The 13,323-nt window shown below is 41.8% G+C and overlaps 1 protein-coding gene across 1 annotated transcript in view; it reads left to right on the top strand.

Moving 5' to 3' along the window:
* The window catches only part of LOC308305985 (ryanodine receptor 3), a gene marked incomplete at its 5' end in the record, with an annotated part of 342,849 nt that extends 329,967 nt beyond the window's left edge, over nucleotides 1–12,882 (top strand). The window contains 10 exons of the mRNA XM_080750884.1: nucleotides 1,083–1,125; nucleotides 1,231–1,358; nucleotides 2,074–2,134; nucleotides 2,939–3,085; nucleotides 3,316–3,450; nucleotides 4,589–4,745; nucleotides 8,506–8,570; nucleotides 8,712–8,812; nucleotides 11,033–11,084; nucleotides 12,059–12,882. Of these exons, the coding sequence (XP_080607010.1) occupies nucleotides 1,083–1,125; nucleotides 1,231–1,358; nucleotides 2,074–2,134; nucleotides 2,939–3,085; nucleotides 3,316–3,450; nucleotides 4,589–4,745; nucleotides 8,506–8,570; nucleotides 8,712–8,812; nucleotides 11,033–11,084; nucleotides 12,059–12,154 (985 nt within the window). The 3' untranslated portion in view covers nucleotides 12,155–12,882. The remainder of the gene's footprint in view (nucleotides 1–1,082; nucleotides 1,126–1,230; nucleotides 1,359–2,073; nucleotides 2,135–2,938; nucleotides 3,086–3,315; nucleotides 3,451–4,588; nucleotides 4,746–8,505; nucleotides 8,571–8,711; nucleotides 8,813–11,032; nucleotides 11,085–12,058) is intronic.
* Nucleotides 12,883–13,323: the final 441 nt, after the last annotated feature.

Genomic DNA, 13,323 nt, shown 5'->3' with positions numbered 1-13,323 from the left:
CATAAAACAAGTATAGGCCTATATAGAAAACAAACAGGTATGAATGGCGGACATGTGAAATACCAAACACCAATTTTCATCATTATCTTACAACCAGGAAGGGACGTGAATAAAGCCATCCTTTTTTCATTTTCAGTCTCATCCTTGATTATATTGTCCAGATGTTATGTGCGATAATGTTTGACCCAGAACAGAAGGTTGGCACAGTGTTGATCACATTTTGATTACGTTTTAGTCTCTTGAATAAAATCTCATTTTGTTCTCAATCAGATTTTAGTCGAATAAATCTACAGTTGATTTAGTTGACAAAAATGTATTTTGGCAGGCCTTGATGTCGTTGTAATACCAGATTTTACACTTGGTTGCAGGCTGAGAATAGACGATCTACAAGCTCACAACGTGTTGTGAGCTTGTAGATCAGCTTAGATTCCTGTGTCACTGTTCCTAACAGTTAGGATGGGTAATTGCAGAGGAACATTTTCACTTAATATGTACAAAATAAATATACAGTGACAAAAAATACTCCAAAATAGAAGGGCCTAAATTATTATTATAATGTTAGATATTGAGTTAGAGCCCTGAGAGTGACACAAACATTATGAATACAGTAGTTACTTTGTGACTCAGTGAGTCCGCTAGCTTCTAAAATAGCTACCTTTTTTGGAGCCTTAGGCGCTCTACAGACGGACAGCGGTTGCCGCCGGGGCTCCCGCTTGGATCTGCGAGGACCGCGCCGCGGTGATACACAAACACACTCGCTCTTTGAGTAAACGCTGCGCGGTATTTCACAAAGATGAACACAATCCATCTCTCACCGCCCGCGTACGCATGCACAAACGAGCACGCTCGCGGGGATTTTCACGGGACTGCGCCCGCTCGCCTCGCCGCCTCTAAACTTCGCTGCGCGGACGAAATAGCCGCCCGCCTCTCATTGAAAATGAATTGCTAGGAGGCGGTGACCGCGTACCGTGTGCAATCCCCTTTACAAACGTGAAATTTTGGCTGGCTTTGTGAAGCTACTGATTTAGATCCTACTGAAAAATATTATCAAATGACGTTTTTGATTTTTTTCCCCCCTACAGTTCCTTCCCCAATAACTACTGGGACAAATTTGTTAAGCGAAAAGTAAGTTGCATATCTTTATTGTTATTATAATGTGTTTGCCTTACAGCTTACTGTTCTGTACAGCTGCGGTGCGGCTTTTCTCTTACTCTGCTGTACTGTGTGTAGGTGATCAAGAAGTATGGAGACCTGTACGGAGCGGAGCGGATAGCAGAGCTCCTTGGGCTGGATAAGAGCGCCCTGGACTTCAACCCTACTGAGGAGACGGTGACCAAGGACGCTTCACTGGTGTCCTGGTGAGTTGCACTAACTGGAAAATCTAAATTCTAAAAAAAAAACATAAAAACAATAAACCTTGTATGTCCAAAACCGTTCCTTTTGTATTTATCATTTAAAAAATGATCTAAAATAGTGAAAATAGCCTCGCACCGGGAGGCGTTGTGTGGTTGTAGATGCTGTTTTCGCTAGTTGTGCGTGTCTTGGTGTGATGAAGCAGGGCTTTACTTTTACAAAAACGCACAAATTTGAAACTTGGAGATACAAGGTTGCTGCCGGACAGTGACAATATAGGCAGTTTAAGTTTGAAGATTTTCAGGATGGCAACGCCATGCAGGCGGAGTACGGCTGCTATGACGTAATCGCCGTAGCAGTAAAAATCGTTAAGCAAACAGCCGTCGGCTACGGGTCCCACCCCTTTTACTGAATGCTTTGGTTCCCATGGCGACGCGTCTATACAGCAGACATTTTAGGTGCAGCGTGGAAAGGGTACTTTTGGCGTAGTACAGACGGCTGCGACGACGGCAGGTTTATCTATCGAGCGCTGATCATTTCCGGTTACCGTTGCCATCTGCCGTAGCCGTCATTTGCTTAAAGTCGCTAATATAAAAACTCATGACCCCAATGAGTCCAATGTATGGTAACCACTGGGATAGCATGGTTTCATAAGAGGATGTTTTACAATTCACAGTTACCAAAAGGGCTTCCCGTAATAACATCATGTTTTCCCCACAGGTTGAGTTCGGTTGATACAAAGTACCACATCTGGAAAATGGGAGTGGTGTTCACAGACAATGTGAGTGTGTGCACTTTTATATAAAACAATTAACACTTACTGTGTTGTTGAGAGCTTGTGTGTGTGTGTGTGTGTGTGTGTGTGTGTGTGTGTGTGTGTGTGTGTGTGTGTGTGTGTGTGTGTGTGTGTGTGTGTGTGTGTGTGTGTGTGTGTGTGTGTAAGGCATTAACGACTTGTAATTTTTGCAAGTCGACTCGACTCTGTAAAAAGTTGAGTTGAAGTCGACTTTATCGTTAATAAATAACGTCATCACATCACATACGACCCCCAATTATTTTGGGGGGTCCCCAGATGATTAACTTAATGTGCAACATTGTTTTCTCACTCAACTGTAAACAAACCAACATAAAGTTTAAGTATATAGAAGGTATCCTCACATTTCTAAAGTGCCAATTTAAGGACTTTTTAAATACCTCTAAAATGACAAGTTAAACATTGTCCAAATTGTCAAATATATAGAGGCAGAACAGAAATTGTGAAAATAGCCGATCTACATGCTCACAACGCCTCGCATCGCGAGGCGTTGTGAGCATGTAGATCTGCTATTTTCACAATAGAACCATGTTATACCAAATGTAGCACTGTAATATTGGATCATTCTGTTCTTGACATTAAGCAATCCTACTGTTTGAATGCTGTACAGACGCACACACGGAGCAAAAATAATGATAGAAAAACTTCGACTTTCTCTGGTGGGAGTCGACTTGTGTAATTAATTCGACTCAGTCGACTTGTCCACTTTTTCGCAATGCCCTAGTGTGTGTTACTTTGTCTTACCACCTTCTGCTTTTGTTTGTAAACCAGTCTTTCCTGTACCTGGTGTGGTACACAACCATGTCCATCCTGGGCCACTACAACAACTTCTTCTTTGCTGCCCATCTGCTGGACATCGCCATGGGCTTCAAAACCCTGCGCACCATCCTTTCCTCTGTCACACATAATGGCAAACAGGTGAGGAGCATGGTGCACTTCTTTCCACCGCCAGCAGGGGACGCTGAAGTACTATAGTTGGGGTTAGAATATTTCAGAATATCTGTTTTAGGTTTGAATAATGATGAGTGTCTAGCATAACAATTATATTAGCTTTTAGTTTCTACCAACATTTTATGGTCTTCATTAATCACATAAATGATTCAATCTGTGCGTGCGTGTGTGCGTGCGTGCGTGCGTGGTAACATTAGCTGGTGTTAACGGTGGGCCTGCTTGCGGTGGTGGTCTACCTCTACACTGTGGTGGCTTTCAACTTCTTCAGGAAGTTCTACAACAAGAGCGAGGATGATGAGGAGCCAGATATGAAGTGTGACGACATGATGACAGTGAGTACTGTGTCTGCACTGCACTGCACTGCATTGCAAGGGTTCCCAAACTTTTCAAGCTGCCTCATGGTAGTGCTAGAAGAGGGCCATGTGAGAAATCAGGGGCTTGTGCAGGTTGTGGTTTGGCGAGCCAAGGAGTGTCCGTGCAACGTTTGGCATGGATAGGGCAACGGTGGCGGAGATAAGAGTAGGGCCAAAAGTGTGACATGACGCGACGCGACATGACGGACAGCCGGTGTAGGTTTTGATAGTAACTGCGACCTGACGGTCGCAATAAATATATTTATTTCACCAAGAGTTGTCTGACTGAAATATAGTTGATGCCTCATTCAAACCGGTTGATGCTTTTATTTGTGGTAATAAATCGACCTTGTTTCATCGCTGTGTAATATTCACGTTCAGTGTGGATGAGCTAATTGCTCTCATTGGCCAAAAGCACTGACACCTGCTTGCGGTCCACAAGTCAAGTCAAGTCACTTTTATTTATAAAGCACGTATAAAAACAACCAAAGGCAGACCAAAGTAAGTGCTGCACAGCATGAAAGTTGTACATACACAAGACATCAAAGCATCACATACAGAAGATGCAAATCCAAACAGGAAGACAAATAGCGAAGGTTAATGAGGGAGCACATGAAAAAAGGTCCAACCATTTCTCCCAAGGCAGGAGGTTTCGCAGAAGGCCAGGGAGAACAGCTGCGTTTTGACGTCATCCTGGCTTTAAAGTGACCTTGTAGCCGGCCCTCATTCTGCGTCTCCTCCACAGTGCTACCTGTTACACACAGAGAAGTCGTTTCAGAAAGACAAAGTGAATAAAAAGTTACCACACTGTAGAACCATATCTAAAATAACAAAAATAGTGGATCTACAAGCTCTCAACTAGCTGAAAGCTAAAATAGTCGACTGTTTCCGGTACGTGATACCACACTGAACTAAGCATAATCAAGTGAATACTAGAGATGTGGCATGGGAAAGGGGGGGGGGGGGGATTTGCATTTCTTTCACCATAGTGAAAACTGCATTCGTGGTCTAGAGAGGGCACTTTTTTTTACAGACGGGTAAAAGGGCAGGGGCTCAAGCCCCCTTTGATGTCTACTGTATGTGTGCACGTGCCTGATCCCGTGTCCCCTCTCTGCAGTGCTACCTGTTCCACATGTACGTGGGTGTGAGAGCGGGAGGCGGAATCGGGGATGAGATCGAGGACCCGGCAGGCGACCCCTACGAGCTCTACCGCATCCTCTTTGACATCACCTTCTTCTTCTTCGTCATCGTCATCCTGCTGGCCATCATCCAGGGTAAACTGTGTGTGTGTGTGTGTGTGTGTGTGTGTGTGTGTGTGTGTGTGTGTGTGTGTGTGTGTGTGTGTGTGTGTGTGTGTGTGTGTGTGTGTGTGTGTGTGTGTGTGTGTGTGTGTGTGCGTGCGCGCGTGCGATGTGCGTGCATGCGTGCGTTAGGGATGGGACCATATGAAAATGTCACGTTACGATTTACGATACTAACCCATTCCCACTGGGCCAGATAACAGATAAAAAAAAATCACTTTCTCCAGATATTTTTCCATTCAAAGTGGATGGTAGATACAGATAAAAAAAATATTTGCCACAGATAAAAGTATCTGTGGCAAATATCTGTGGTAGATATTTGTATCTGTATCTACCAAGATAAAAGTATCTGTGGCAAATATCTGTGGTAGATATTTGTATCTGTATCTACCAAGATAAAAGTATCTGTGGCAAATATCTGTGGTAGATATTTTTATCTGTATCTAACATCCACTTTGAATGGAAAAATATCTGGAGAAAGAGATTTTTTTTATCTGTTATCTGGCCCAGTGGGAATGGGAATTAATACTCTTAAAATGGCACTTTTATCAACCACTCGGAACCCCTGAATCCATATTCTGGGGCAGAGCGTTTGCCAAAAAAATAGCAGATCTACAAGCTCACAACGCGTCGCAACGTGAGTGAAAAAAAGACTATCAAGTATGTTTACAGGTGTGTTTTACCAATTGTAGAGGGTTTAAGTGGATCAAAGGTGAATTGATCCCAGCGTACGACGGAGGACAATTTCATGATATATTAAAATCTCTGCGATACAATTATTATGAGTGTTTTATTATCACGATAAACAATAACGATTATTGTCCCATCCCTAGCGTGTGTGTGAGTGCGTGTGTGTGTGTGTGTGTGTGTGTGTGTGTGTGTGTGTGTGTGTGTGTGTGTGAGTGTGTGTGTTTCTGTGTATTACTATACTCGTGAGGACTAGGGATGGGACGATACGCAATATTATCGTTTATCGTGATAAAAAACACTCACGATAATCGTATCGTGGAGATTTAATTTATCGTGATATCGTCCTCCGTCATGCACTGGCATCAATTCACCTTTTATTTGCCGAGCTGCATATCCGGTACCACTTAAACCCTCTATAATTGGTAAAAGGTATTTGTAATATACGTACTTGATACAGTCGTTTTTTCACGCTATCAAATGTTTTTGCCAAAAAATAGCCGATCTACAAGCTCACAGCGCGTCATGTTGTGACACGTTGTGAGCTTGTAGATCGGCTATTTTTTGGCAAATGTTCCGCCCCAGGATAATGGTTATCGTGGTAAAGCTGGTTGCACACTGCTGCGTTTTTCGGGCCGAATATCGGAGTGAATTTCGGAGAACGCAAATAAAAAAATCAACCTCACGTTATGTCAGTCACGTTTGCACACTGCCGCCCGTTTCGCGCACCACTCAGTCCCTTGCTCTCTCTATTTCCCTCTCTCTCCTTGCCCTGAAAAACGCATTTCGCAACGAAAAACGCAGCAGTGTGCAACCACATTTATATCGTAAATCGCGATTTCTTTTGTCACAATAATCGTGATATGCCATTTTCATATCGTCCCATCCATAGTAAGGACCAAATGTCTCAACAACATGCCTGATGTATACCTGTATGCACTGAAAATGGCTTTGCAGCGCGACTCTTTCTGAGCTCTTTGTAGATCGGCTATTTACAGCTTTAGGGTTCAGAATCAGGATTAGGGTAAAAAAAAAGGCAGAAATTTCATTCATAAAATCGCTGTCCTAAAATGTCTGCACAAGTTTGGTAACACAAAGATGTGTGCGCGGGTGTCTACAGTACGTGTGCGTTTGTGTACAGCATGTGTGTGTCAGTGAGAGTGATCTTCAGTGCATGTTGTGGTTTTTCTCTGTCTGGACATGTTTTATCTTGCTCTGGGTCGGATGAGTATCAGTGGAAGATCAGTTGCACTGTGGGAAATGTATTTTTCCATGTTTTTTTTCCCTCTACCACCAGCCGACATCCCTTTCAAGCAAACCCCCCTGCAACACACAATAAGACACGCTCATGCTCGCGCATGCACGCACACACACCCCCCACATCTATGTAGCAGCCTTATCTGTCCCTACAACATGCAATAACACACAAACACGTTCTGTATAAACCCTGCCACGCTACTGTATGTACAGTGGTGCAGGAGCAGCGTTATCTGTCTTACACAGACACACAGTTCCCATCACAGACAGACCAGACGGAGCCTCATGCTTTAGTGCAGTGATTCCCCACCTCCCAACCCTGTTACCTTTTAGAGGCAGTCTCTTTATTCATGTCTCTTAAAACCCATTTAGGCCTAGAATTGTTGAATGCTTTAACCAGTGAAAAATAACAGATATACAAGCTCACAGCGCGGCACCGAGTGCCGCGCTGCGAGCTTGTAGATCTGCTATTTTTGAAAAAGTCATGAAAATGTGTGCAAATCTTTGTATATATGTATTTTCAAAGCGAACGTTTGTAACTCAAATTTTGCTTCTGGGTGGTCCCTAGAACTAAATATTTTGAGATGGGGGGTCCGTGGCCAAATTCATATCATTTTGGGGGTCCTTCACATGAAAAGGTTTGAGAACCACTGACGTAGCAGTCTCTCAAGAACAGACTAACTGAGCTCCAGTTAAGTGAAAAGGACCTTTTCTTTGACGATGGCTAGCCAGATTGCTCACATAGAAACATAGGTTTTTTTAAAAATCTTAGAAGGATTAAAAAGACACTTATAGAATCGGGTCAAAATTAGAATTTCCACGATTTTTCAAAAATAGCAGATCTACAAGCTTGCAGCGCCGCGCTGTGAGCTTGTATATCTGCTGTTTTTCAATAGTTAAAGCATAAAATAATGATACACAATAATGTGTACCCGTTCTGAATAGGTTAATTCATGTCCATACTGGACCAAAACACCTTATTCTGGACTCACTTAGTTTTTCATTAGGTGTGTAGCGATTAACTGAATAATTGATTTGTTGATGGACGGAAAAGTAATCAAGAAGTGGCAGTAATCAATAGTCATTTTAGTGATGGATCCTGTAAACATTCTGTATTGTGCTATTTACAGCTTCACAAGATGCGAGTCTTTGTTCCAATATTATAATGAAAAGTTATTTGGTCGACTACTGGGTAAGCAGATGAATTCGAAAAGACAAAATGTGTCTGGCCTTGTCTGTGGGAAATTGGAGATTTTCATTATAATGTTATTATTTTGATAATACCCAAGGTTTTCTTCAGAATATGTACAGTATGACACTTATTTACTACAAAACTATGGCATATTAGGAGTCCAACTAGTACTGTTGTTTCTCAAAATGTGTTATTTGCAAGGACCCCCTTAACTCTGAGAGGGTACAAATGGAACCAAATGAACCATTGAACCATTTGGTTTAATTTGAACCCTCTCAGAGTTACAGACCTGTTATGGTCATTCAGGGCTAGCTCTTTGTGTTTCTGTGTTTCTGGTAATATTATTGTCCACTCGTTTTGTATGCCCTTGCCAAAATGTTGACAACAATGTCCACCACAAGCCAACATGGCAATGACCTATATTCTTTACGAACGACAAATAGCGAAAATGTACATGCTCACAAAGCATCGCATCGATCGCAAATAGAGACGCCAGTTTGAAAGTGGTTAACTCCAAAGTTGGGATGTGTCGGACCAATCAATTCCATTTCTATGTGAACTGTTGGACCAATCACTTCCATTTCTATGTGATCACAGGTTTGATCATCGATGCTTTCGGAGAACTGAGAGACCAACAGGAACAAGTCAAAGAGGACATGGAGGTGAGAGCTTTTTCTTTTTTTTTACCATGATGTATTTAAGAATATGGCCATTGGCCAATGGCCATGGCAATTCTGAGGCACTATAGCGACACAAAATAACTATTGTTTATTATGTTCATATTTCACCCGTATTCTCTTCAGACCAAATGTTTCATCTGTGGCATCGGAAATGACTACTTTGACACAACGCCTCACGGCTTCGAGACTCACACCTTGCAAGAGCACAACTTGGCCAACTACCTGTGAGTATCTAAGGTTCAAGATTTGTATTGTTATACAAGGTACAATTCTTTGGTTCCTCTACATTGTAGAAGCAATAGCAAGAATAACAAAGAAATGGTTAAGAATAGCAACAATAGTATAGTAAAGACATTTTAAAAAGTTTGTACATAAGTCATCGGACACTTGACGAGGTGGTTGATGGTGCTGCTGCTGTGTGCATGTACTCTACTTCTACATATTCTTCATCTGTATGTGAGCACTGCACAGTATAAGTGTGTATAACGGCCTCTTAAATGCCTATACAGTAAACACATGTACAGTATTAAAATGTTAAATCTTTAATATCGGCTCATGTGGCTGATGTTGTATTTGTCACAAGAGATCAGATGCTTTTTTTACAATAGAACGATAGAACATGCAAGTGAACCGCTTAACTTCAGTCTTCAACACTTTGTTGGGTTGCCGTCATATCTCTGGTACGAGCACTACAGTAGCATCCATCATTGTTAGGTGATTTCTTTGCAGCATCTTTATTGCGTCTCCCCAGTAATTTAACCATCTGATTGATGGCTTGAGCATTACAACAGTATCAGTGCCAACGTTACTAATGGCCCAAGTGATCCAGAAAAAAAAAGTAGCTTTACAATCTCTCCCTCCTATTCTCTCTCTCTCTCTCTCTCTCTCTCGCCCTCTGCCAGGGGTGTCGCACCAAATTCTGGGCCCTGGGTACAAGGATTCACTGCGGGACCCCCATGTGCTTTAACTATTGAAAAATAGCAGATATACAAGCTCACAGCGCGGCACAGAGTGCCGCGCTGCAAGCTTGTAGATCTGCTATTTTTGAAAAATCATGAAAATCTTTGAATATTTCAAATCCTTCTGAGTTAAAAAATAACAAACTATGTTTCTGTCAGTGGAGCTCAAACCTTTTCATGTGAAGGACCCCCAAAATGGTATGTATTTGGCCACGGAACCCCATCTCAAAATATTTAGTTCCCGGGACCCCCAGAAGCAAAATTTGAGTTACAAATGTTCGCTTAAAAAAATACATATATTCAAAGATTTGCACACATTTTCACGACTTTTCAAAAATAGCAGATCTACAAGCTCGCACTGTGAGCTTGTATATCTGCTATTTTTAAATAGCTAAAGTATGGAATAATTAAGGCCCCTCCACCACATTGGGCCCTAGTAACTCAGTCCCACTTTCCTACCCCTTGTGACGCCCCTGCTCCATCCTCCATTTCTTTCTACTCCAGCAGACAATAAAAAAGTCTCAGTCCATTTGCTCTGTGATTCAGCTGGCCAGTGAATTGGGGGGGGGGGGGGTTACTGGCCTCATTAGCTCCCTGCATTACTATTTCATGTGATGAGCTTCATTGGGAAAGTAGGCCCGCAATTGGCGCGCTCTCATGCAGTATTCATGGGGATATTTGGGCATGCTGCGATGTCCGCAGTGATACTGTGGCCGTGGCCTCCTGGTGGTCTGAGAAACAACAGGTTTCATTAATGTCTTAATGAAAATTAAAGGATGGCGTTTTGCTCTGTTAGAGGCGTGTGTGTGTTGTTGGAAACAGCAGGGCCTCGCCACCGAACAGAGTGGTTGGCTTTTCTAAACGTTGCCCACTGTTCAAACCCTCTAGACCAGTGGTTCCCAAATGTTTTAGCTCAAGACCCAAACGAGGAAATTCGATGTCTCCCCGGGACTGAAGGTAGTTGAAAATAGCCGATCTACAACCTCACGATGCGATGAGCTTGTAGATCTGCTATTTTCAACTACTTAAAAGTTTCCGACCCACTGTTTGGGAACCATTGCTGTAGACCTATAGTAAACTGGACATGAGTTGGGTCTGTACTTGGAACTTGGACCTTTTCTAGATCGGCTGTACCTAAGGTACTTAGCGGTTTTAGGGTAACTTTGACCAACAGTACCGTTAATAATGAATAAAAGATATTATGGTTTTAATATAAGTACATTTTCTGAGGGGAGTACCACTCATTTTCAACTTTGAACTATGTCATTAATATATCTTAAGAGTTGTTTTGTGGAAAATAAGAAGTTATTATTTCCACACAATAACTATAAGGTATATTAATGACATGCTTGTTTTAATGAGATAACTGGGGCTGCTTTCGCTCCTCTGAAGTCTTGCTTTATTTTGCTTCTACTGGATTATTAACTGAGAAAACTGAAAATGTTTCATACAAATAATAATAATAAAATGTAATGTTCTCAACAGGTTTTTCTTGATGTACCTCATCAACAAGGACGAGACGGAGCACACTGGACAGGTACGCTGATAAACAACATTCAAACAACCGCCGTGTGTGCGTGCATGCGTGCGTGTGTGCGCGTGTGTGTGTGTGTGCGTGCACACTGGGTGGGTGCCCCTGCCATTTTAACCGTCTGTGAATAAAGTGCCCTCTCCAGACCATGAATAAAGCAATTACTTTGGTAAAAAGAAACTGCCATACCCGAAGGCAGCTCCCAAGAGAATTGACTTTTTCGAACTCTCCTGCACTTGAATGCAGCATTTTCTTTTGAAATAATTGACCTCTCTGTGTCGAAATCCATGCCATACGCCACATCCCCAGTAAATTATACTTATACTGTATATAGTTGTCGCGGACAACCCTGTTGTGACCTTGCAGATCGGCTATTTTCGGAACGAAATATATCAAGGCATATGGCCTTAACCCATTTAGGCCTAGGATTATTGATTGCTTTAACTATTGAAAAATAGCAGATATACAAGCTCACAGCTGCGAGCTTGTAGATCTGCTATTTTTGAAAAATCGTGAAAATTTGAATTTTGACCCGATTCTATAAGTGTCTTTTGAATCCTTCTAAGGTTTTTTTTAAAAACCTATGTTTTTATGTCAGCAATCTGGCTTAGCCATCGTCAAGGAAAAGGTCCTTTTCACTTAACTGGAGCTCAGTTAGTCTGTTCTTGAGAGACTGCTATGTCAGTGGTTCTCAAACCTTTTCATGTGAAAGACCCCTGTAAAAAAATATTCATATCTCAAAATATTATAGTTCCAAGGACCACCCAGAAGCAAAATTTGAGTTACAAACGTTCGCTTTGAAAATACATATAGTCAAAGATTTGCACACATTTTCACGACTTTTTTCAAAAATAGCAGATCTGTGAGCTTTTATATCTGCTATTTTTCAACAGTTAAAGCAGTCAATAATTCTAGGCCTAAATGGGAAAGTTCTAACCCTGCCTCCTCTAACGTTTTCTGCACGTCCCTGGTGCCTGTAGGAGTCCTACGTGTGGAAGATGTACCAGGAGCGGATCTGGGACTTCTTCCCAGCAGGGGACTGCTTCCGCAAGCAGTACGAGGATCAGCTCGGATAGAGCCGACACCGATAGACACTTCCTTTTATCCTCTCTGGAAGGTGGCAGCAGGGATTTGTAGTTCCCCGCCACCATTCAGCTCGCTGGACTACAACAAACACCACACGACGTCCCACAGTGAAAGCCTCCTCTATTGCTGTGGGAGGCCAAGGGAATGAAAATACAAGACAAGACAAGACAAGACAAGACAAGACAAAACAACACAACAGAGAACCATTTCCCACCTCAGCTCTGATACAGTGCCAAACTATGACAAAAATGACTTCTATCTTGCCCAGGCATTTTGGTTTTCAGTTTTGAGACTTTATCCTTTTTTTTCCTTCTTCTTCTTCTTTTCTTTTCTGACAACGTGTTGCCTTTTACTCCACATAACCCTAAACCATTGCACAATTTTTTTGTCTTTTTGAGAAACACTCGGGTTGTGTGGGGTTACGGGACAATGTGTGAGTCATATTATGCACAAGAACCTAAATGTCGGTTATTTCAAGAATGTTCAACTCGAGACTTAATGCCAAAAGAACAGTGGAATAGATTTATATAGAGTAAAAATGATTTTGCGGGAAAAAAAATAAAAAATAGAAAAAGAGTTTTCATGTTGTAACTTGCATATTGAAATGAAGTATTGACACAAAGTGGAGAGAGAAAAAAAAAGGTTTATTATATCAGATAAAAATGCCTAAAATGATTGAAGTGCCTTACAGTACTGTATCTACATTACAACAAAGCTATGCAAAATGTTTTATTTTTGTTTTGTTTTTTATGGTATGTAAGTACAGAAGCTTTCCCGGAACAGCAACAAGTGGCTGCTCAGATGTGGTTTGTGGCTGATGTTTTTCATTTGAACAGCATTGTTTTATTTATTTATTTATTTGTTTATTTAATCATTTATTTATTGCTGACTGCAGCATCTTGAAGCCCAATTCATACATTGGATCAACAGGGCATCGTGTGCTGACAATAGCAGATCTACAAGCTCACAGCGCATGGCAGATGCAACGTGTTGTGAGCTTGTAGGCGTGCTACCGGTCACCGTCAGAGCCTAAATTTGGCATAACTGCAAAACACCATGATTACAAACAGCATAAATTACACACTTATCAAAAGAAAATATCACACGTCAGAATTCACTGAAACACCTTGAAACAAAAACTGAATTGCTATTGTATGGC

This window comes from Nannobrachium achirus (assembly GCF_963921795.1).
Source record: "Nannobrachium achirus genome assembly, chromosome: 20".
Lineage (NCBI taxonomy): Eukaryota > Metazoa > Chordata > Actinopteri > Myctophiformes > Myctophidae > Nannobrachium > Nannobrachium achirus.
This window is presented reverse-complemented; position numbering and strand designations above follow the sequence as displayed.